Source organism: Buteo buteo, chromosome 8 (assembly GCF_964188355.1).
Source record: "Buteo buteo chromosome 8, bButBut1.hap1.1, whole genome shotgun sequence".
Classification (NCBI taxonomy): domain Eukaryota; kingdom Metazoa; phylum Chordata; class Aves; order Accipitriformes; family Accipitridae; genus Buteo; species Buteo buteo.
Window position 1 is genome coordinate 30,877,413 of NC_134178.1, and position 23,535 is coordinate 30,900,947.

The 23,535-nt window shown below is 40.7% G+C and overlaps 2 protein-coding genes across 5 annotated transcripts in view; one reads left to right on the top strand and one right to left on the bottom strand.

Moving 5' to 3' along the window:
* On the top strand, window positions 1-17,508 carry PDZK1 (PDZ domain containing 1). Its single transcript, XM_075033960.1, has 9 exons — window positions 1-62; window positions 10,796-11,007; window positions 11,315-11,567; window positions 12,577-12,713; window positions 13,988-14,183; window positions 14,447-14,643; window positions 15,159-15,353; window positions 16,125-16,424; window positions 17,431-17,508. The coding sequence occupies exons 2-9, from the start codon at window positions 10,798-10,800 to the stop codon at window positions 17,506-17,508; spliced, it is 1,566 nt and encodes a 521-aa protein (XP_074890061.1). The 5' UTR covers window positions 1-62; window positions 10,796-10,797.
* LOC142033719 (Golgi pH regulator) overlaps window positions 16,659-23,535 on the bottom strand; it is a 20,950-nt gene continuing 14,073 nt past the window's right edge. For all 4 annotated transcript variants that reach the window (XM_075033956.1, XM_075033957.1, XM_075033958.1 and 1 more), the window contains 7 exons: window positions 23,370-23,479; window positions 21,950-22,038; window positions 21,463-21,555; window positions 21,012-21,107; window positions 20,363-20,452; window positions 19,645-19,710; window positions 16,659-19,483 (listed from right to left, as the gene is read on the bottom strand). In XM_075033956.1, the coding sequence (XP_074890057.1) occupies window positions 19,277-19,483; window positions 19,645-19,710; window positions 20,363-20,452; window positions 21,012-21,107; window positions 21,463-21,555; window positions 21,950-22,038; window positions 23,370-23,479 (751 nt within the window). In that variant the 3' untranslated portion in view covers window positions 16,659-19,276. The remainder of the gene's footprint in view (window positions 19,484-19,644; window positions 19,711-20,362; window positions 20,453-21,011; window positions 21,108-21,462; window positions 21,556-21,949; window positions 22,039-23,369; window positions 23,480-23,535) is intronic.

Sequence of the window (23,535 nt, forward strand, 5' to 3'; positions counted from 1 at the left end):
ACAGCCACAGGAGGGGCAGCAAAAGACAATTCCTGTGCAGGCTGCTCCACACAGAAACACAGGTAAGAAATTCCTTTTTTTGCTAATCCCTCTTCCCTTAGAAAATGCCTTTTTATGATCCCAATAATTTTGCATGTAAAACTTTCATGGATTAAAAAGAGTAGTATGCAGTGCACTGTACTGTAACCTTCCCTCCATTTCTAAATACAAAGAAATAGTCTTTTCCTTAAAAGCCTACTGTTTCTCCAGTTTTGTGTGCCACTGGTTTTGCATGTTAATGTCAGGAAGTACCACTGATTCCCAGTGTTTGTCGAGAAAAACTGCTTTGAGTTGTAGTTGTGATCAAAACAGTCTGGTGTGTTCCAAACAATGTCCAAAAAAAATAGGGCAGTCCATCCCTATATGGAGTTAGTCCCAGTGCAACTACACAGAGACTCAAAAAAGCACAAGGCGCCTGACAAAGTGAATCATGATCTGCAGGCTTCCTACCCCTGCATGCTGAAATTCCCCATATTTTCCAGCTTCAGTGACATCTGTGCCAAACCCCCACCACACATCCATACTGTTCTATATGCTGCCCAACTAACCTCACCAATGCACTTTTAGCTTCAATAGCAAACGGTCTGTAGCATGGGTAGCCACAGAGGCTATTGCACAGTAGCCTGCTGTCATGGAAGGATTTGACTCCCAGCTACTTCTAAAAGAAAGGAAAAGGAAAAAGGCCAGCTCCCACATACATTAGTCACACAGGTGATATAAACAGAATTAAAACACAAAGTTGCAAAGAATTCTTTACACAGAAACAGATTAATTTTCTTAGGATTTATTAGGCTGTGATTAGTGGCTAATCTCTACAACACAACTTCGATCTTTTGACAGGCTGTTAAAGAATTCTCAATCATGGGTTTCTCTAGGCTTGCTTTATTAACAACTCAGAGTTGGGCCACCACTGCAGTGAATGGCAACCCTCCAAAAATTTCTCAGTCTTGTGTACCTTTTTACCACCCATTATCCCAGTCCAAAGTCTTTATAATTTTCCAGTTGATCTCGGTTCCCATGTCATTGTCATTCATCAGCATCTTGTCTCATCATTTCTTCTCGTTCCATCCGGTCATCATCCTGTGGGTTTCAAAGTCCGTCTTGGGTCAGTCATCTTCTCATCCCCTTTACCTTGAAGTCTCATACCTACACAATTCTGAGAAAACCTCTCTGGTTGTTACATTAACTATTTCACACTTATCTTTGTAAGTGGTATGATTTCTAAATCCGTGGACAACAGTCCCAATGTACAAGAGCTTTGTATGCCCTCTGTCCACACAACCAAAAGACCCCCAAAGAAGTTGCTCCAACCCAACTCAATTCAGTTGCTGACTTAATCATTACAGTAGTGTTACATTTAGTCTAATTACCTACAAACGTATGATTTTTTACATAAATTCTTGTTCTTAATGTCAGGTGGATAACATCTCTGGATATATTGTGTAGGGAGAGAATCAGCACCTGTAGGTAAACTAATATCCCATACATGTTCCTCATGAGCATCAGTGAAGGTGGTATTTTGCCAGTATTTTTCCCAATTTTTATTCCTTGGGATAGGTACCCTTACCAATTGAGTTCTGTGACCTACTGAGTTTGGTAAGGTAACACAAAGCCAGCAATCAGACAGATTTACATTATGTGAGATCGACTGCATTATAGACACATGTGTTGTCTTTTCAATGTTTTTCCCAATTTATGTCTGGCAGGCTCCTAGGTTTTCCTAGTTTTCATTCAAAATTTGTTATTGATCGATATTCAGAAGATCTTCTCAAAACTCAATCATAAATTTCCTGCTTGTTAGGTTCGTCTTGTACACCTAATATCAAAACCTGATATTCAATCAAAAAGGCATGATTCAGAGATAAATCATAACACCACCAATCATTGTTCATCTAACCTGTTTCCTTATGTTGTCCATGTCCAATCATCCATAGGTCATGACTGATACACCAAGTTCTTTTCCCTGTTCCTGGCTCACATATTTGTAAAAGATAAGCGCAAGGAATTCACCATTTTGGTTCACAGCAAGGTTTGAAATTCCAAGGACCTTCAAGATTAGAGCAAACCATTACACAAAATTTTGCAGTTTGCATTATATTTTCAGGAACTTCCCATCTAATTTTGTGTTCCTGGAAACAACAACACTTCTATTATTTCTAATTTAAGTTCCCTTAACTCTACCAAAGTTTTGGTATATGGGATTTCCATAACTTCTCACAGTTCGTTCAGTTTCAAGTTCTCGGTAATGCAATATAAAATTAGACCACAAGGTGTCAGTAAAAAAACCAAAAATTGAGTCAATACCAAGATTGCTGTTGAGATGTTAATTCTTCCGAAGTATCTTTACATGTGAATGATGGATCCAGGCTTCTTTTCCTTGTATCTTTATGGCATAAAAAGAGGCTAATATTATAAGATAAGGTCCTTCTCAATTTGGTTCAAACCTGTTCTTCCTTTTAAATTTTTTAATATAAACCACGTCTCCAGGTTCAATGTCATGCACCTGTACTTCTGGAGAAAATCCTTGGTACCAATACGCATGATTTCTCAACTTAGTAAATGAATGTTGTAAGTATAGTAAATGTTGGGTCACTTGTTCACCTCCATCCAATAAGCTTGTCTTAGCTGGGACTTAAGTTCCCCGGTACTGCTATTATCCTCCCAAATAGGATTTCAGCAGGTGAAACTCCTGTTGGTTGCCTTGGTGTATTCCTAATATCCCAAAGAACTAAATTTAAAGCTTCTGGCCATTTCAATCCTGTCTGTTTATACACTTTCACCATTTTTTCTTTTATTGTCCTGTTTATCCTTCCTATCTGCCCTGAGGATTCCGGGTGATAAGTTGTACAAAATTGAGCTTTAGTGTTTAAAAAAATTATATATCTGCAAAAGAATCGCAGCTGAGAAATGTGCTCCTCGATCTGAATCAATCACTTCTGGTACCTCATATCTTGGTATGATTTCTTTAATCAAAACTTTCACTACTGCTTTTGAATAACTTTCCCTTGTCGGGAAGGCTTCTACCTATCCAGACAGCTGATCAACTATCACCAGCATAGAGGTAAAACCTAATGCCTTGGGCATTTCAGCATAGTCTATTTGTAATTTCTGAAAAGGGTATGTATCCAGAGGTCTTTTCCCAGATGGGGTTTTAATTCGGAGAGTTGCATATTCTTTACACAACCAGCAACTTTGACAAATCCTTTTACTTGCTGCATAAACTCCTGGTGCTGCCCACAATCTCTGAATCTTCAAGGCAATACTCTCTGGTCCCCCATGCATCTTATCATGGTACCATTGCGTGATTGGTAATAAATACCTTTTGGGAAGTAATGGTTTACCTCCTAATGTCCAGATTCCTTCGCTTTGATCTCCTCCAAGTTTTTCCCATAGTTTTTTCTTATCTTCTGGGAGATCATCATATAATTTTCCCGTCTCAGGGAGTTCACCTTCTGAGTACTCCAACTTCAATGCCATCAATAATAAGATCTGTTTTGCTGCTGCCTTAGCTGCTTGATCTGCTAGGGCATTCCCCTTTGTGATTCTGTTTGTCTTGTTTGTGTGGGTCTTTATATGTATCACGGCTATTTTAGAAGGTAACTTGATCGCTTCCAACAATGCTTTAATTTCTGACCCATGTGCAACGGTTTTTCCTGAGGAGGTGAGAAATCCTCTCTCTTTCCATAGCACACCTGTTGCACAACAGACTCTAAAAGCATATTTAGAATCAGTGTAAAGATTTACATGCATTCCGATTGCATATGTTGCTGCTCCAGTAAGGGTGATAATTTCCACTCCTTGAATACCTAGAGAAGGTGATAAAGGTTCAGCCAATAATACCTGTGTTTCTGTAGTAACAGCATATCCGGTTCGCTTCAATCCACCCTCATAATATGATGCTCTATCTGTAAATAAGTTCAGATCTGGGCTATCTAAAGGTTCATCTCTCAAGTCGTTCCACGGTTTGCTGGTTGAGTATATAATGTGAGTACAGTTACATACATCCTTTTCACCATCTGTTGGCAGTGGCATTAAAGTAGTTGGATTCAAAGTATTACATGTCTCTATTTTCAGGTTATCAGTAAGTAACAAAATCAATTCATAACAATGTGCCGTTTGTGGAGATGGTGCCTTTTCTGTATATTGTTTTAATAAAAGTTCAACTTCATGGGGTACACAGACAGTGAGTGGGTGTCCCAGAATCAGGTTTCAAGTTCACTCCACTAACCCAGCTGCTGCTGCCACCGCTCTTATACAGAATGGTGTGCCTCTTATCACAGGATCTAAAATATAAGAGTAATAGGCTACTGGTCTTTCATGTGGTCCTAAAGTTTGTACTACAACAGCATTTGTAACTCCCTTCATTTCAACACAATACAATTTAAATGGTTTAGTGTAATCTGGTATCCCTGAGGCTGGTGCCTTTAATAAGGCCCCTTTTAAAATCCTAAAAGCTTTCTCCCTTTCAGGTCCCCATTTTATAGGTTCCACTTCTTCATTTCTAGTGGCTTCATGTAGGGGTTTTAGTAGTTCACTAAAACCCAGAATCCAAGATCTACAAAATCCCACTTGTCCTAAAAATCCCTTTAATTGTTTTTTTGCAATTGGTCTCAGCAGCTCTTGTATTACTCTTACCCGATTTGGGTCCACTTCTCCTTCCCTAGGTTTCAATATGAATCCCCGAGTACTTTACCTGCTGTAGACAAAGCTGTAGTTTGGATAGAGATGCTCGGTGTCCCTTCCTTCCTAGTTGAATATAGAGATATTCTGTGTCTTTCATGCACTCCTGCTGTGTGTGACTAGCCAACAATAAGTCATCAACATATTGGACCAATACTGAATTGCCTGGAAAACTTAAATCTCTCAGATCTTTTTTCAATATTTGAGAAAAAATTGTTGGAGAACTAGTAAACCCTTGCGGTAGCTGCATCCAAGTTAACTGTTTCCCTTGCCATGTAAAAGCAAATATTACCTGACTTTCTTCTGTAATAGGAATACTAAAAAATGCTCCTGTTAGATCTAAAACAGTATAATACCGTGCCCATGCAGGTATCTGAGTTAGTATTAAATTTGGATCAGGAACAATATGGTGCAATGATACTACATGCTCATTTACAGCTCGGAGATCTTGTACAAATCTATACTCTGCATCTCCATCTTTATCTAATTGATGCTTATTTACAGGCAAGATAGGGGTATTGTATGGGCCTTCATATTCTTTCAAGATCCCCTTTTTCAAAAAAGAATCAGTTTGGTTTGAAATACTAGGTATAGCTTCATTAGCAATTGGGTATTGTCTCATAGAAGGGGGTAACCCTCCCTTTGTTTTTATTACTACAGGTTCTGCAGAAAGGAACAATCCCACATCTTCCCCTGAGGTGCTACAGAGTGTTTGGGGTACCACCTCAAGTCCTCGTGGAATATTTTCAGTCAATTCTTTTTCACTTGAAATATGTGCAATTTCAGATCCAATAAAATATAATTTCATTCTACTAGGAGCTAGAGATATCCGAGTACCAAATTCCTGCAAAAGGTCACGTCCCAGTAATGAAATAGGTGAATTGGGAGATATTATAAATCTTCCCGTGCCAATTTTCTGGCCAAAATGACGACAAGTAAAGGGAGAGAGAGGTACTTCAATTCTTCTCCCACAACTCCTTTAATTAGCACTTTTTCCCCAGAAATCTGAGGAATATTGTCATTTAATAATGCCAATGTAGCTCCCGCATCCACCAAAAAGTTAAAAAAAATTCCATTTACCTTTGCAGTAATCTGTCCATACTCATTTACCTCCACTCCATCAAGAGGCTCCATCATCCCGATCACCTTGGATTCCCCAATATCATTGAGAACGTGGTTGCAGTGGCTGTGCTGGAACAGATCGTCATCCTGCTGCCACAGGTTGCAGTGGACAATCTTGCTGTGTGTGCCCTATATTTCCGCAATAAAAACACTCTGAAGCATTTAAGTTCATTCCTTGAAGTTGTGCAGCAAAGGAGGTAGTCGTCCCTGACCACCTTGTCCTGCTCTAAAATTCCGACGGGGGAATCCCCGTCCTCTTCCCCTGGGGTTATAATTTTGAGTAATTGCAGCTGCCAGCAAACTGATTCCCCTTTCTTTCTCCTTCCACTCATTTCTTTTCTTCCTTCTGCTTTTCATCTTCTCTCTTTTGCTTTTCCTCATCTCTACCATCGTAAACAAAAGTTGCAATGCTAAGAATTTTTGGTAGGGTTTCCCCCTGCCAACCAGGCATGTGCTTCTTAAAATATTTATTGATATCCAGAGCCAATTGTTCCACAGATACACTGATTGGTAATGGCTCTTGAAAATTATCTTCTGTCATTCCCCCATATTTTAAGAGCACTGCCTTTAATCGTGCCCAATAATCACTAGGATGTTCATCCGATTTTTGCCTGCATTCCATAACTTTTGATTAGTCACTTTTTCTCCACACTATCGTACAGCTTCTATAAGTTGCTGCACGGCAGTCTGATAAATTCTCACTCCTTCTGTAGTGGTCAGATTCCAATTTGGGTCCTGGTCTGGCCAAGGGATTAACCCTTGTCCTCTTTGGGCTCTCCCTCTTTCTTTTAGGAATATTTTTTCTCTTTCTTCAGGCTGAAATAGTTCTCACAATAAAGTTTTCATATCATTCCAATTAGGCCTATAATCTGTTACTATGCCAGATAACAACTATGCACATTTTTCTGCAGCACGTCTCAGCCTGGGCACGTTACTCTTCCAGGAAACAAGGAGATCTAGTTTCCAAGATTCATGTCTCTACTGCAGTAACCGCAGGGACATCAGGAGGAGCTCCTGGTCCAGTTCTTGGATTCGGAATGTATTCAAGCCTCATTAGATACATTCCTGCAGAGACAAGGTCAGTTTCCTAGCTACCGGAGCAGAGGGATGTGAGCTTGCCCTCCTTTTTAATAATTTTGGTCTTTGTTGTGCCCAGTTGTACCATATATACCAGTAGTCAATAGCCTGACTACCCATATCTTCCAGAATCATTCTTAGGAACTTTTGTTTATGAGGCTTAAAAGTTCCTTTTGGAGGCCACACATCTGCTGGTCCTCCTCCTCTATCATAAGTCAGGGGTGGCCATCCCTCCTGGCACAAAGTAATCAGCTTTCGCTTTTGTAGTGTTTGTGCCAGGGGTATCTTTTTCCAATTTTCTAGTACCTCAGCAAGGGGTGTCCCCCTTTGAATGCTGGGTACATTTCCCATTTTCTCCTATGACCAAGTTTAAACACAAAAGTACTCCCAGTATATCTGGAATCACCTGTTCCCAAGTCTCAATAGGTGAACTCACCTGATACTTTTGCCGGCTTTTGAGCATTGGTTACGGATCTGCCCAAAGAGAGTCCTGGTCTCCTTCCTCTTGTGTTCTAGAGTCCCATTTGGGGTGCCAATTCTGTTCAAGAATTCTCAATCATGGGTTTCTCTAGGCTTGCTTTATTAACAACTCAGAGTTGGGCCACCACTGCAGTGAATGGCAACCCTCCAAAAATTTCTCAGTCTTGTGTACCTTTTTACCACCCATTATCCCAGTCCAAAGTCTTTATAATTTTCCAGTTGATCTCAGTTCCCATGTCATTGTCATTCATCAGCATCTTGTCTCATCAATTCTTCTCGTTCCATCCGGTCATCATCCTGTGGGTTTCAAAGTCCATCTTGGGTCAGTCATCTTCTCATCCCCTTTACCTTGAAGTCTCATACCTACACAATTCTGAGAAAACCTCTCTGGTTGTTCCATTAACTATTTCACACTCATCTTTATAAGTTCTATATATTTTAATCACTCCCCAGCTAAGCACCTGTATCTTGCTGATTTTTCATCTTTTGTTTGATCTGTCTCTACTGATTAGCTTGGCTGGGTTTTAATCTGGTCCTGGATTGGGGCTATACCAGGGGGCAGGCTGAGAAGACTGTTCATGGCCTGTTGAGCAGCTCTGTTGCCATTAATAACCTTAACCCATTCTATATTAATTTCTAACAGTCTTAATAGTCCTAAATTTTCTAAAATCTTCTACACAGACTTCTGTCAGTAGAGAGATGCAGAAAAATATCTTTCCAATAAAATACAAATCAAGTTTGCTAATTACTTGGACTTTCCAACTGGGGGAAGTTGCCTTCACTTGTCTTGTTCCTCTATCATCATGGACCTTTGGTAGGAGTTCCTAAGACAAGTATCTTCCCTGGTCACAACTACTGCTTACTTTCATTATGTAGTATTCCTGCTAACGATATGCATCACGCAAACTGGAGTTTCATTACATAATAAAAGCATCGAAGAGTTTAGGTTGGAAAAGTCTTCTGGAGGTCCTCTGGTCCAATGCCCCATACAAAACAGGGCCAACTTAGATCAGGTTGCTCAGGGCCCCATCCATCTATGTATCTCCAAGGACGGAGATTCCACAGCCTCTCTGGGCACCTGTTCTAGTATCTGACAGCCCCCAAGATGAAAAGCTGTCCATATGGCTGTCCAATTGGAATTTTCCTTGCTGCAGCTTGTGTCTGTTGCCTCTCATCCTACTGCTGTTAACTTCCAGGAAGAGTCTGGCTCTGTGTTCTCTACACAATCCAGTTAGGGCAGTTGAAGACATAAGATCTTCCCCTTACTTTCTCTTCCCAAGACCCAGCTCTCTCTGCCTCCTTAAACATTATGTGCTCCAAAACCTAAATCACCTCAGTGGACTAGCTCCAATATGTCAATTATTTGGGGAGCTCAAAACTGGAGACAGGTCTCACAAGTGCCAAAGAGAGGGGAATAATCCCTTCTATTGACCTGCTGGCTACATTCTGATACCACCCAGTATACAGTTGACCTTCTTCACCGCAAAGGTGCACCACTGATTCAAGTTCAGCTTGGGCACTTGAGTGCTGTCCAGCAACACTGCCTTCTGGCCAGCCAGCAGTCAGCCTGTATTGTTGTGCATGCTCTAGATACAGATTTTTTTATTATTTTCTTGTTGTTGAACTTCATGATGTTCCTGCCAGCCCATTTCTCCAGCCTGCTGAGGTCCCACTAAATAGCAACCCTAACCTCCAGCCTATTGACTGCTCCCCCTCAGTTTAGTATCATCTACCAGCTTGTTGAGGACGTATTCTGTCTCACTGTCTATATCATAAAGATGTTAAACAGTATCCGCCCAGTACCAACTCTAAAGAATGCCACTAATAACCAGCCAACAACTGGATTATATACCACTGATCAAACCCCTCTGAATCTAGTGGCCCAGCCGATTTTCTGCATTATCTAGTAGTCTGCTTATGCAGTACGTTTGTCACCTAATTGGCTACACTGACTGTACTAGAGACTGTGTCAAAGTCATTGCAAAAGTTAAAGTGAACAGCATCCACTGCTCTAAATTAAATTACCTCTCCTGCAAGTGATGACCTGATGGCATATTCACATTGTCAGTAGGTGTATGCCTGAATATTCCACGCTTTTGTTAGACCTCATAATACCTGCATTCATATCTTACCCAAGTCTCACATACAATGATATACCAAAGTGAAATAGCTCTGTTAGCTCCTCTTCATAACAGATTCAGAGTGTTTAATTAGGATTCAGAGGCAGAGGACAACATGGACAGCTCCAAGAACTTTGACTCTACCAGTAACTTCTAAAGGACACAGAAATAAAGCAAGGGCACCATTTTGTATGACAACTGAGATGTAGAGATAACAAAACCAGCTAGAAGAAAAAAAGCTTTGTAAGTGGAGACAAGGGTCTTCCTAGTTCCTTTATAGTCCTTGCTTTCCACCCTCCAATGCAAACCCTGCACTCATTAACAATAACACTCCAGTTACAATGTCTTTTCCTGAAACTTAATTTTTTTTGGCTAAAATAACTAAGAACAGGAAAGCCTGGTTAGGACAATGAGGTCCTTCCTTGATCCCACCTGCTCGTCCATCTGCACAGGTTGCCCAGAAAAGTTGTAAAGTCTCCATCCTTGGAGATATTAAAAAGGCTGAGAGTTGCACTGTTCAGCCCGGAGAAGCTAAGGCTTAGGGGAAACTTACCAACGTATAAAAATATCTGAAGGGAGGGTGCAAAGAAGATGGAACCAGGCTCTTTTCAGTGGTGCCCAGTAAAAGGACAAGAGGCAACGGGCACAAACTGAAACACAGGAGATTCCTTCTGAACATCAGGAGGCATTTAGTTACTGTGAGGGTGACCAAGCAGTGGCACAGGTTGCCCAGAGGGGTAAAGGAGCCTCCCTCCTTGGAGATATTCAGAAGCCATCTGGACTTGTTCCTGGGGAACTGGCTCTAGGTGGCCCTGCTTGAGCTGGGAGGTTGGACCACATGACCTCCAGAAGTCCCTTCCAACCTTGACCATTCTGCGATTCTGTGAAATCCCATTTTGTCACGTAACTTTCCTGTAGTGTTCCAGTATTTTTGTGCTGCCATTACTTTTCCTCTGTAAGACTTAATTTTGGTATTAAATCCTCACCTCAATTTTCACTATGTTATCCCAGGCAGACAATTTCTTTCTTCCAGTTCTGCATCTTGCTTAATTTCATTTGAGATAGGGAGACAAGAAAAGCAAGGAGGGAGAGGGAAAAGGGATTGGTGCCTTCTCCCTAGTTTTGTTAACTAGCTTCAACTTTGCACAGCTGGATTTCCTGGGAAACAAAACCCCAAGAATTTCAGAGCAAACTGTCTCAGTATGTATTTAGAGGGAACATATCTAGGTAACCTTAGTGTTTTTACTCACACGTATGTTTTCCATCCTGTCTGATAGAGATGACTTCTGTTCTCCAGCCCCGAGAATGTACAGTGACCAAAAAGCCCCAAAAGAGCTACGGATTCTGCCTGCGTATTGAGAAAGACACAGCAGGGCATCTCATCCGGAATGTGGAAAAGAACAGTCCAGCTGAAAAGGCTGGCTTGAAGGATGGAGACAGAGTCCTCAGGGTTAATGGTGTGTTTGTAGACAAGGAGGAACATGCACAGGTACATCTCCCTTTAGTCTGGGATCCACATCATTCCCCCATCACCTAGACTGACTGCCACTATGTGAAGCTTTCTCTTCCAGTTTTTACGGCATCTTCAGCTAGGAAATCCAAGAGTTAACTGCTCTGAGTGTCTCCCTGCATCATTTATTACCCACCATGGGCACGAAATGTCTTTGAGGTGCCTCTATAGTGCACAAGCAGAGGGATGAGACAAGAAAAACAGTAGACAGTGCAACCCTTCCTGGGGAGAGCTTTTAGGTCAATTACTCTAGGACCTGCTTGCCATTTCACCTTGTCCACTACAGGTGGTGGAGATTGTAAAAAACAGCGGGAATTCTGTTGTACTTCTTGTTCTGGATGACGCATCCTATCAAAAGGCAGAAAAGGAGGGAGTGAACTTGGAAGAGCTGGACCAAAAGGTGTCAACAGGGCAGCAGCAGGAGCAGCAGTCCCCAATGCCCATGGCCAATGGAGCAACCACTGCAGTTCCACAACCCCGGCTCTGCTACCTAGTGAAGGAGGAAAAAGGCTATGGCTTCTCCCTGAAAACCACAGAAGGTGAGAGCCTGGGGAGAATCGATACTCTGTGTGTGTGTGTGTGTGTGTGTGTATATATCTCTATGGCAGCAGGGACAGAGGCAGCCACTGTTAACATGTGGAGCCAATGAGGACACACAAACTGCTCTTGCTGACAGAAAGAGAGAAGCAGCAAGATGAGTTCAGATCCATCTCTAGTCCATTTCTGTACAGCATATGCAGTACACTGTTTTCCAAGGACCAGTTTTCTTATGGGGTGGAGAAAAGATTTAAAAAAAAAAAAAAAAAAAAAAGAGAGAGACATAAAAAGAATAAGCTATTTTCTGCTAGCTATTTAAGCCCAGTTACCAAAACCAAATTCACAGCCCCTGCTCAAATACCAGATATACACTACACTCAAGGTGCTACATTAAGTCCTGTTCCATACCTCCAAGTCACCTCAGGAATCAGCACACAAGGTTCAAGAGCTGTAATAAACACTTTTCCTGATTTGTGAGTTATTTCATTTAGAAAGCAAGGCATTTTGAACCTCCTCCACACATGCCTTTCTTCCAAGGCCAGTCAACACAATAGGGAAGTCTTCTGGAAAGGATCACCTCTAAAGAGGGTATTTTGGAATGCAATATAACTGAAAGACCAAACATGGAAGCCTTCCAAACACAGGAAATGATGAAATGTATAAAACAACAATAAAAGCAGGTCATCACTTCAAACTGGGAGGGAAGGGGGATGGGAATCAAATCCCTTTCAGCTATCTTAATCAGCCCCTTTGGCATTCTTAGTAGAGACATAAAAGACTGTTTGAGCTGCAGATAGTGAACAAATGCCTCCCTCCCCCACAGAAGTGATTTTTCCAGAATAAGAGATACAGGTGTGTCTATGTGGAAGGCTTGTGGTGCCACTGTAATCTGCACATAAGCAGAGACCAAGAGTCTGTAAGGACATCAGTGCTGAGTTTCCTTAACCATTAAATTCAGGCATATTTCAGTGACTTACCCTGTGTAATGTAATGAGTTTTCATTTATTTTAGGACAGAAGGGGTTGTTCATAGTAGAGCTTTCGTCACGAGGAGCAGCTGCAAAGGCTGGTGTCCAAAATAATGATCGCCTGATTGAAATCAATGGAAAAAACGTGGAAAATGACACACATGAGGAAGTGGTGGAAAAGGTATTTGTTTGTATACTGATTCATCTTCTGTTCTGGCCCACTTTCACAGCAACCTATCAATCAGGGTTACTGAGGAGACAGGTCTGGCTGATTTGAATGCTTCACAGTAAATCTTTGAAGCTAGTGTTCATGTATCATCAACATGGCAGAGTACCCCTCTGCTTTCGCTCTGTTGTCAAGCAGCCTCTTGAACTGACTCTGAATACTGCAATCAAGACAGGCCAAAGAATTTTAAATAACAGAAGTATACTGCTGCCAGGAACCCGATTAAATAAATCATGCTGTGTTCCTAGAAGTCCTGGAAATACTCCCAATGGTAAAAGGGCAAGTCATCAAATGTGGTTTTCAGGGCAGGAAGAGGGGGAACTCTCCAATGATACAGTTAGCGTGGAACAGGGAAAATTCATTATTTTAGACAGTAGTTCCTTTCTTCTGTTAAGAAGTCCAAAACTAATGAAAATCACTGTGCAAGTAATTTCACTACCTGGCCTCAGCTGCACAGAACACTGCTAATGAGGCTTCCAGCTTTCCGCTATTGGCACTGCTAAAACGCAGCTGGAGTTGAAAAGATTTCAGAGAGCTATGAGACAGGCAGTACATACTCTGGCATTCCAGCATCACAATTCAGTGCATGCTACTAAACATGGAATGGTGCAACACTTGTGTTTTGTTGAGCTGCTGTAACAGCAGCAGAGTGACATTGGTTAAGATGAGTAAAGAGAGCACCCATTAGACTGGAACGGAATAAGAGAAGGATGGACTTGGAGAGGTTGAACAGACAAAAAACCTCCCACAACCTCAGAATCAGTGATACAGGGAGATGGAAGAGGACCAAGAGTGACAGAAGCTTGACGCTTGTCACTGTAATCTAAAATAGTGGTATAGATGGCATGATATGTCTATATTGTAGAGTTCCACATCTAGATAAGGCAAGCACTACCTACTGAGGCTCACAGGATTCTACTGGCACTGTATGCCACCCTCATGGCACGCTACAGCTAATTCCCTAGAGGTCAGGAACACAGTGTAAAATACAGAAAATTTCCTCAGATATATGCTGGATCTTACATGCCCGAGATCTTGTCATGGTCCAAATTTCTGACTGGAGTGGTCAAGGGGAAAAATCAACTTACAGCAGCACAGCCTACACTTTATGGCTCATTCATCAACAGCACCCACACACCACTGTGTCGGTACACCAGTTCCCAAAGTATGTACAATTCCCACATGTTGTTGAAGGGGTGACATCTAAGACTGTACATGTACTATCACAGGTGAAGAAGTCTGAAAATCATGTTATGTTTCTACTTTCAAATGAAGAAACAGACCACTATTACACAAGCCAGAAGATGGTACTTAGCAAAGAGAGCGCCAGCCTAAGATTGCTTCCCCTCAAACCACGACTTATTGAGATCCAGAAGGGGAAAGATGGTTATGGCTTTTATCTACGGATGGAACAAAATACTGGTGGTAAGAACCAAGTTAACACACAGCCCACGATATTTGCTATACAGTTTACTCCTGTACAAGGTTTGCAGACCTCATTCTCTTTGACTTCTTACTGGTCATCTAGAAGTCTACATCTACAGATGTGTTGTAAACAGGGCTACATCAGGAAAATGGTCTCAACCTGAAGTGCAATTCTGACAATTGGCCTTTGCCATGCATTGTGATGTCTTTAAACTTACCAAGCATATGCCTTCACATCAATCTTTTTTCCCTCCTGATCTTAGATCATGTAATCAAGGATGTTGATTCTGGGAGCCCAGCAGCTGAGGCAGGTCTCAAAGACAATGACATCTTAGTAGCTGTCAATGGCAAGCAAGTGGATGGTCTGGATCATGAAAGCGTAGTGGGAAAAATTAAGCAGCCTGAGGCAAAAACCACACTGTTGGTAGTGGATAAGGAGACTGATGCCATGTATAAACTGGTAAGAAAATGCAAACTACTGCTAAGAATTGATAATTTATCATTATTAAGAGACATATGCAGCAATGAAACAGCTAGCCTGCTCTGACAGACACTTCTTCAACTTGCAAGAAATGTCTAAAATACACCCGTATTTCAGCAACTCTCCTTGCACTTATACAGCAAGTCACTAAACACCCAAATTTTTGGCCTCTTCCAGATTTTTATAGGCACTGTTGCAACAATTCTAAATTTAAACACATCACAAGAAAGGTTAGAAGTTTAAGACAGCAAATTCCGAGCTACGCAGCTGCATAACCATTTATGAACAAAACAAGTAACAAAATTCCCTTCTCACATAGATCAACACTGTAGTTTTCCACTCAGCCAGAAATTAACAGCAAAGAATTCTTCATTGCAGCTCAAGTCTGAGTCATTAAAAAGGTTTCAAACAAAACATGCTGAGCATGAAAGCTTAATACAGATTTCACAACAGAATTTTTTATGTTAACAACGTTTTATTTGTCACTTTTTCAGGCTCAAATTTCCCCCTTCTCATACTACTACAAAGCACAAGATACAGCTCCAGTTAAAACAGAGGAAAGAGTGGAGTTGCACACTGAGCAGAAAATGAACCACAAGCCAAGAATCTGCAAGATGGTGAAAGGGCCTAGTGGATTTGGCTTCAGTTTAAACATGATCAAGAACAAGCCTGGACTGTTCATCAGTGAGGTACTAATGTAGAATGAGGAACAAGGAAAAGCTCAAGTAGTCTGTTGGACAGCTTCCTCCCTTCCATCCTACAAATACATTCAAGAAAAGCCACAAAAGACAAGTCTTCTCCAGCACCCTCAGATAAGAGCTGTAATTGTTAAAGTCAGACTGACATTGTAGGACCAAGATAAAAAAAATAAGCACCAGAAAACATTCCTCATTCTGTTACACATCTAAAGGGAAGGGGAATCCAGCTTTTGCATAATTTTTACTTTTATTCATGAGGCTGGCAAGCTAAAAATGGTATTTTAAATAATGTTTTTGACTGTAGAACATCCTAAATGTAAGAGAGGCACGTTTGCCCCACTCTACCCCCCTTCTCTGAATTCCACAGCTAGCAAAAGTCAAACCTCTACTGTTTCAAATTACATCTGTGCCTTTAGCTTTCTTGAGAGGAGGGGTTCCATTCATTACTAAGGAATCTGTGAAAAGTAGTAAGTTAAAGTTAATGGGCAGGGACCTGCAAATAAGAAAATTAGTTTTCCACCTTTCTTCATGATTCTACCATGCCATATTTCTATAATGAAAGTCTATCAAAATCAAGATGCACCTTAAATCTCAAACTGATGGGTTCCATGTTTATTATGTCCAGGCCTATTGCCTCTCCCAATTCATTTCTGCCCCACAAATCTCCCCTTCTCCATGCTTATTTTGCTGTCTTGTAAGGAAAGCAGTAACACAATAGTCTAGCTAACTATCAGTTACCACAGTTTGAACTTGCCTTTGCAGGTACAAAACCACGGGCCAGCTGACACAGCAGGTGTAGAAAATAACAACTTTTTGGTGGAAGTGAATGGGGTGAATGTGATCAATGAATCCTATGACAAAGTGGTGGCAAGAATCCAAGATAGTGGTGACAGACTGACACTATTGGTGTGCAGCAAAGATGCTTACAAATACTTCCAGGGCCAGAACATTCCGATCACAGTCTCTATGGCGGATCCAGCCCATGACACTTCTGAACCTCCTGCTTATACAGAAAACAATCCGTCAAAGCCAGAGAGACACTCACCTGAACCAAGGGAAAGGGTGAGTAATACTGCGTTAAATAGATGCTGAGGGATCATCTAGGGGATAGAAAAAGAACTTTTTTCAGCTAGTATGTATTTCTGAGCTAGGATTTTTAACTTGAGCCTGGATTTTTACAAGTCAGTCTAGGTTATTAAAAGGGAAGCCATGGTTTGATTATCGTAAACAACTCTTCCTTTCCCCACACATAATACAGATGAGCATCTTTAATGTAAGATTAAATCACAGAAAGGATGCACATACAAGAGATTTTATGGAACAAGATAATCCAAATATGGTAATCCTTAACGAAGATGGGAAACAGGCAACACAATCCTGAAAGTGCAGAGAAACAAAGTGCTTAAATACAACAAAAAGTATAAACGATTTCTGGGGAAATCAGGTGAATATTTCAAAACAGATCATTTTGTAGAAAGAAGAGCAACTGATAGGTTATGATGACATTTTCTAGGAAATGTGCTGATTTGAAATTATTTTACTTACTTCATGCCATTAGAAATAATCTGAAGCATGACAGAAGTCAGAAAAGCAGGAAGGTATTTCTTCTTGAAACAGTGATTTAGAACCCTCTGTGTGGTCAGCCTTAAATATTTAAATGCTTCTTTTCTGATCATGCAAAAGAGACAGCAAGGAAGAATAAGACCAACACTGTCTCCTATTCATTTTTCAGTAGCCTTGCCTGCAAATGTCCAGCTGCAAGTTTTTTCAAAAGTTTCTTAATCACCAAGCTGCATTTCCCAGATGTGAAGTTAGCACCACTTTTGTGTGCAAATTCAGCAGGTATGGGAACTAAACAATAGGAAACCTCTATTGAACAAATTTCTCTCTAAATGTACTTAACCAAAAAGTGCTTCAACAACAAAAGTCACATTTGTTGGTTCATTCTGCCATTCAAACAAGTACGTAATTAGTGCAGATGAAAATAGGAATCCTTCCTAACACTGCAGACTATCAAGCATGTTTACAAACTAAAAATAATCATAACATTTTTGTTACTCCTCTGCAGGCAACCTCATCCTCCTCTTCACTATCAGCTGCCTCTACAAGAGCAGACAGTGACAACAACGATGACACAAAGTTGTGAGGAGACAAACTATGCCAAGAACAAAAAAGAAACCTTCCAAATCCTCTTTCGCCGTTCATTCTTTGCTACTACACCTCCTAGAACTTTACTATTCCTAGTGAGTGCCATACCTGTAAAGGACTGCAATCTCTTGCTGAAATGCAGCTGCCTGAAATAAACACTTCAGTGTAACCTGCATTCATTTAACACGCTGCAATTGTACTTCATTGGCTTTCCACCTGGTAAAGCGGGCAGTTAGTCACTTCTGTAAAGGCTTAAATAACTAGAAGTATTTAATTAAGTATAGTGCAGCAGAAGGCAGAAACGTGTTATAGATTCATAAACATATTAGCCTTTTAAGGATAAGCTCTTAATGAAGAGCAACTGATTTCTCCTTATCTCCCAGAAGAGGCAGTTCTCCCCCTAATCCAAGTCCATCAACTCAATCTCTGTGGCAACTCTTCTATGCTATACTAACAGCAGTACAACTGCTGTGAAACAGCATAAGCCAACATACCCTGTGCATTACATGCCCTTCTCCTGCTAACATTGCAGAAATTTCTTTCAAACATTAAGCTAACTTTGTAATTCATAACTCAAGACGTTTAAGCACTACTGTTCTCTCCTGCATACAGTTGTGGATCATGGTATTTAGAATAGTGTACATAATTTGGTCATGCAGGTTTGTCTAACTCCAAGTCAACACCACATTGTCTTGAATGTGACATATATGGCTCTGTAATACTGCTGTTGCATACTTTGCCTCCTTGCACGCTGAAGACAACACAAAAATAAATTGTTTAAAGTGGCTATTTTTTCCCCACCCAGGTCTTACTCTTACCATCTATGATTCATGTTCCAGAACAATTTTAAAACAAAGCCTAGGAGAGGCTATGGGAAGCTACAAGTTTAAGTCACATGAATGAAATTTATGCCTTGAATTACATCAAGAAGGGGAAATGGGCTACTGTAGAAGAATACACAGGTTGTGGGGAACACCAAATTTACAACATATAAGGTAAACAAATTTGTAACATATAAGGCAAACAATGCATAGCTGTGGTCTTTGACTTCACAATGAACTCTAGCAGAGAGGAATCCAAAACCTCAGTTCCATTTATGCAGGGAGAGAAAAAAAAAAGTTGAGACTCAGCAACGGAAAGTCAATCTCCAGCTCCTAAGGACAGTAGGTACTAGTGATACACACTAGCATACACTCCATACAGAAATGGAGTGAAATTCTCTCCACTTCACTTCTGCCAGGCAGCATATCCTAGCCACTTTCTAGCTCGCTTCCAGCCAAATCTTTGGGGCTGACAAAAAAAACAACTGTGATGCTTGCATGGAACATTACAAAAGCTTATTTAATTCCACAGACTCAAACATTCAACTCCAGAATTACCATCTTCTGAATCCCAATTATGAGTTGATTTTCAACAGACAATCACATTTTCTTGGTGCCTTCTCTTCTAAAAGTAAGACGTCTTACCTCAGACAGCCTACTACGCCAAGTTCCAATGCCCCTACGTATTGGTGTGCCAAGGAGTGACCTTATAACTTGGCAATGAACTATCTCACATTCAATACGTGCATCGCCTTTCCTTCAAGCTGTGGCACCTTAACGAAACAAGCTGCAGAGCTTGATAATGACATGTGTGGAAGTTCAAAGAGCCAGTTACACTGCTGGAACACACAGAATAGTCCTGGCTGTCTTCGAGTTTTGCAGTCCACAGGAGTTGCAGCAGTGCAGTTGAAAGGACAGAGAGCAGTGTGTGACTGTAGTCCATCCTTACAGGGCCATATGCTTTTCTGGGGCTTGTTTGTGTGCTAAATAGAGAAAAAGGATACTGGACAGTGCACTAACTAGGAATATCACATCAAACCAACGATGATAGAAGTTGAACTGGAGCTCTCCCAGGACTTCTGTAATAATAGTGCGGTACTCTAGAGGCATACTCATACGGATCAGGAGCACTGATGACACAAAGTACATACCCTGTAAATTAAAAAAAGAGAAAGTAGTTACTGTTTCACAATTGGCTAGGTGGCTAACGTGGGTCAGCATACAAAGATTTTATTATGTGTACATGTATACATACACAAATATGTATGCATGCATAAATGTATATAGGTGTGCCCATGGTTCTACATACTCACCATTATCTGTGCTAAAAGCAGAACAATAACATTGGAGGACTTGCTGCTGGAAATGGCATAGAAGAACTAGGGGGGAAAAAAAAAGCACTGGAAATAAGTAGTCAGATAAGTCTGATGTGCCTTAGGACAGCACGAAAGGTACATACCATTCAATGCTTCTTCATTGAAAAAAACAATAAAAAGCACACTTTCTGAAGGGGTGCCTGCACCCTACTTTCAGAAACCTGCAGTCTTAGTCTTAAACATGAAGCTCCCAAAGCCAGTGGCACCACGTGGTAAAAGTCATATAACAATATATACTGAAGTTTAAGCTTAGATACCAAAAGCCAGGTCAAGACAATGAGTCACATGTCTCTTCAGTTAATGCCTTTTGAGTCCTACCAACAGCTCAAATTAAGCAATCTAAATTTTTTTAATCACCATCTCATCAACCTTACTAATAAGCCCTAGCTACAGCATCATTTTGAACCCTTGCTTACATTTAACATCTCATTTAGCATCTATATCTCTTCCCCACAGTAATAACAATAGAGACTGAGTGGGGAAATACACTGCAGAAGGTATTTTTCCTTTCTCCCTCCCTCTGCAAGTATTTATATTCAGATATTTAAAACACAAATGCATATTGAGAGTTCATATAGTATTTGTCCCATCTAAAGTTAAAGATCTGATAACAGCTTTCCTGGTCCAAAACCACATTAAGAGTCCTGACTCTTACCTTTGTAAGTGTGATTAACAATCCTCTGATAGAGGTAACAATGATTATTCCAACAAGAATAAAGGAAATGTGCTGAGACCAGAATTTCACCTGTATCAACAAGAAGAATACAGTTAAATCTCTAACGTTAACCCCATTTACACCACATTGTATACCTGCCAATTCTTCAGGGTCTTTGCATTTCCTAATTGTACAGATATTTTATTTCCTAATTGTAGACAGGCTTATATAACAGACATTTTCACAAATACATTAGCAGTTGTTTACTCCAAAGACATGAGAAATCACAAAGAACCCCGTATTCACAGGGATATATTTAAAAAGTGTAAATGACAAAACACCTATGTGCACATGCAAACATAATTACTTTGTAGATAAATGTATTAATCTAAGCAAGTTGACTAAGGTGTTTTCATTTGCCCCAAATTAAACAAGCAACTCGCTACCTCTCTGGCAAGACCACATTACCATCCCAGCATAAAATCAGCGCAAAAACAAAGTTCATGGTGAGTTTTCCCTTCCTACTCAATAAGTCAGAAGCCAAAGACACATTCTCATGGCTTTATCACCCTCTCCCATTCAGCAGTATGATTTTATTTTTATAAGACTGGAATTGCTGAAAAGGCTATAAGAATTAATAAAGTCTCACATCAAACTGGATTCCCAGATAATTTACAGTGATCTCAATTCCTCTTGTGACTGGATCAGTCTTCCCCACACGGTCAAATACAATATTGATGGTTGCCTGCAAGAGGGAGATGGATTTACATTCACAGAGGAAAACAAAAGCATACTTCATTGTCACATGTGAGACACATGCATGACTCTTACTTTGTATCACCTAGGAAAGGGGCAGGGGTGGTCAGATTGTCTAAGAAGGTGTAAAAGGCACACATGTAAGAATTGCTTGTCTAATGCTTTATTACAAAAAGACCGATCCAGAGCTTTATTCCAACCAAGGACCAGTTTCTTTCAGAATTTCCAGAAGCAGGATTTTAAGGAAACTGAGCATTAATTGATGAACTGCATGTATAGCATAATCTATGCAGGGTGTGACAATTGCTTATGTCCACATAAAACACAATAAAACATTTACATACCATGAAGATTTTCCAGACACAATAGATGGAGAAAAAATAACCCAAAAAATTAAAGTATTTTCCCTGGAAAGTTTTTGAGTACTCTATTCTCTCCTGGAAATACAAAAGGAGGGATGGGGAACAGAACACACAAGAAAATATATCATTTCCACAATCATCCACAACACATAATTTTAATGGAGCACCAGTAGTAGCAAACACAGCTTTATCCCTCTACACCTCTTAATTCAAAAGTTTCTGAACTCAAACGTTTTAATTCAAAAGTTTCTGAATGGCTTTAGGGACATGGGGCATAGTCCAGTATGTCTCTGAACTGGAAGGAAACTGCCATCTAGAACCCAAATTAAAGAAACAGATCCTCACTCCACCACATCGCAACATTTCAACGTTTACCTGCTGAACACCTTTCAATTTCTTATAACATACATTCTCTTTCAAACTACTCTGGCCTCCCAACACCCACCTGGGCAGTTACTTTGCTATGTACCTTTGTTGCATGCAAGTCAGCAGTTTCCAGAAAAAGCTGCCGACTCAGCTCTTCTAGGGCATCCACTTCTTGCTGGATAAGGGACAGGTCTGGCAAACCAGCATAGTCAAGGCTAGATTACATCACTAATTCTTAATTAAAAACAAAACATTCTCCACCTTCAGCTCAAGGGCCACATCTAACGGTTTGATCACTTTTTTGACCCAGATCAGTTTTTCGATTCAGTCTTAATGCTCCTTGTTAATACTGCACCAAAAAAAATCTCAAGGATACACATACTGCACACTACTCCATTTTAAGAAGGCAGGCAGTACACAGTATTTAGGCAGTCATGCAACAAGTTCTTTATTGCTCTGTCTGAAGAACACATTGCAGGATAGAACCAGAGCTCTGGAAGACTGCTGCTTCACTTTGATCAGTGTCCCTTGTCACTGAAGTGCATCTCTCAATATGTCACTCTCACATCATCTTCATAAACAAAACTGCTGAGTAACTACTCCAAGAGATTAGTGATTATTATGAAGTGTCTTGTCAAATAGCCAAATTCTGATTTTAACAGCTAGTGGGAAAGGAGAGGAAGAAGAGCCCTCAGCCTTAAATATGCAAACTGCACACTTTAGGTGGTCTAGCAGAAATTGTTGGTAGGCAACTGTAAGTTAGAGAAATACAGACCCTTGTAATTCCCAACGGATTCCTTCTACCCCTTTCACATGGGCAGAACAACTTCTGTTCACCTGTTCCTATCCACCTTTTTTGTCACATTGCTATAGCATCAGTGGCCAGCCTATATATATATATATATATATATATAATGAGAACAATTTATTTGGTCAACTAGTTGCTTCCTGCCCTTCTTTTTCTCCCGGCTTTCCAACATGGCCAGAAAGTCAACTATAGGCTAGGTAAATTGTTCCAGCACCTCAGCCAACCGCATTGTTTTGCTCAAGTACATCACAGGCTCTCCATCCCAGAAGAGCACAGTTCAAGTTACGAGGAAAATACACATGCAGGTCAGTCATATGAGCAGAGGATACATCAGAATAGAAAGATGCCTCCCATGTCAGTGATGTGATGGGGTAGACATCTGCAGTGTGACACCATAAGTGTGCACATCTGTCCTGCAATCTGCTGTACACTTCAACCATGCTGATGCAACAGCACATTTATAGGGCAGAGCAGCAGCATGCAACTCCCGACTGTGTCATAGTAAAACTATGTGTCCAGCCCCTGGGCAAAAGGTCAGACAATACTGTGCTAGAGAGCAAACTTCCCAGGAGACATTAAGCCTTTTGCTCAGACTGCTGAAACGTGTTGAAACACAAATGCTTTGTAACTGGCCCAGCTAACACTCTTTCTTTCAAAACAGAAGAAAGCTGGAGCCACCTCCTGAGGCAGATGCCAGCATGCAGATGAAGGATACTTTCACTGCCTGCAACAGATGTTGTAACACTTTTTATCATTCCCCAGAAGCCCGTGGGTTTGTTATGCACTTCTCCTCTCTGGAACATTGTCCGATGAGCCACTGCTATCCTGAAAGAACAGGAAACACAAGTCCTTAGGATTAAAGTATTTTTATTAAAAAAATC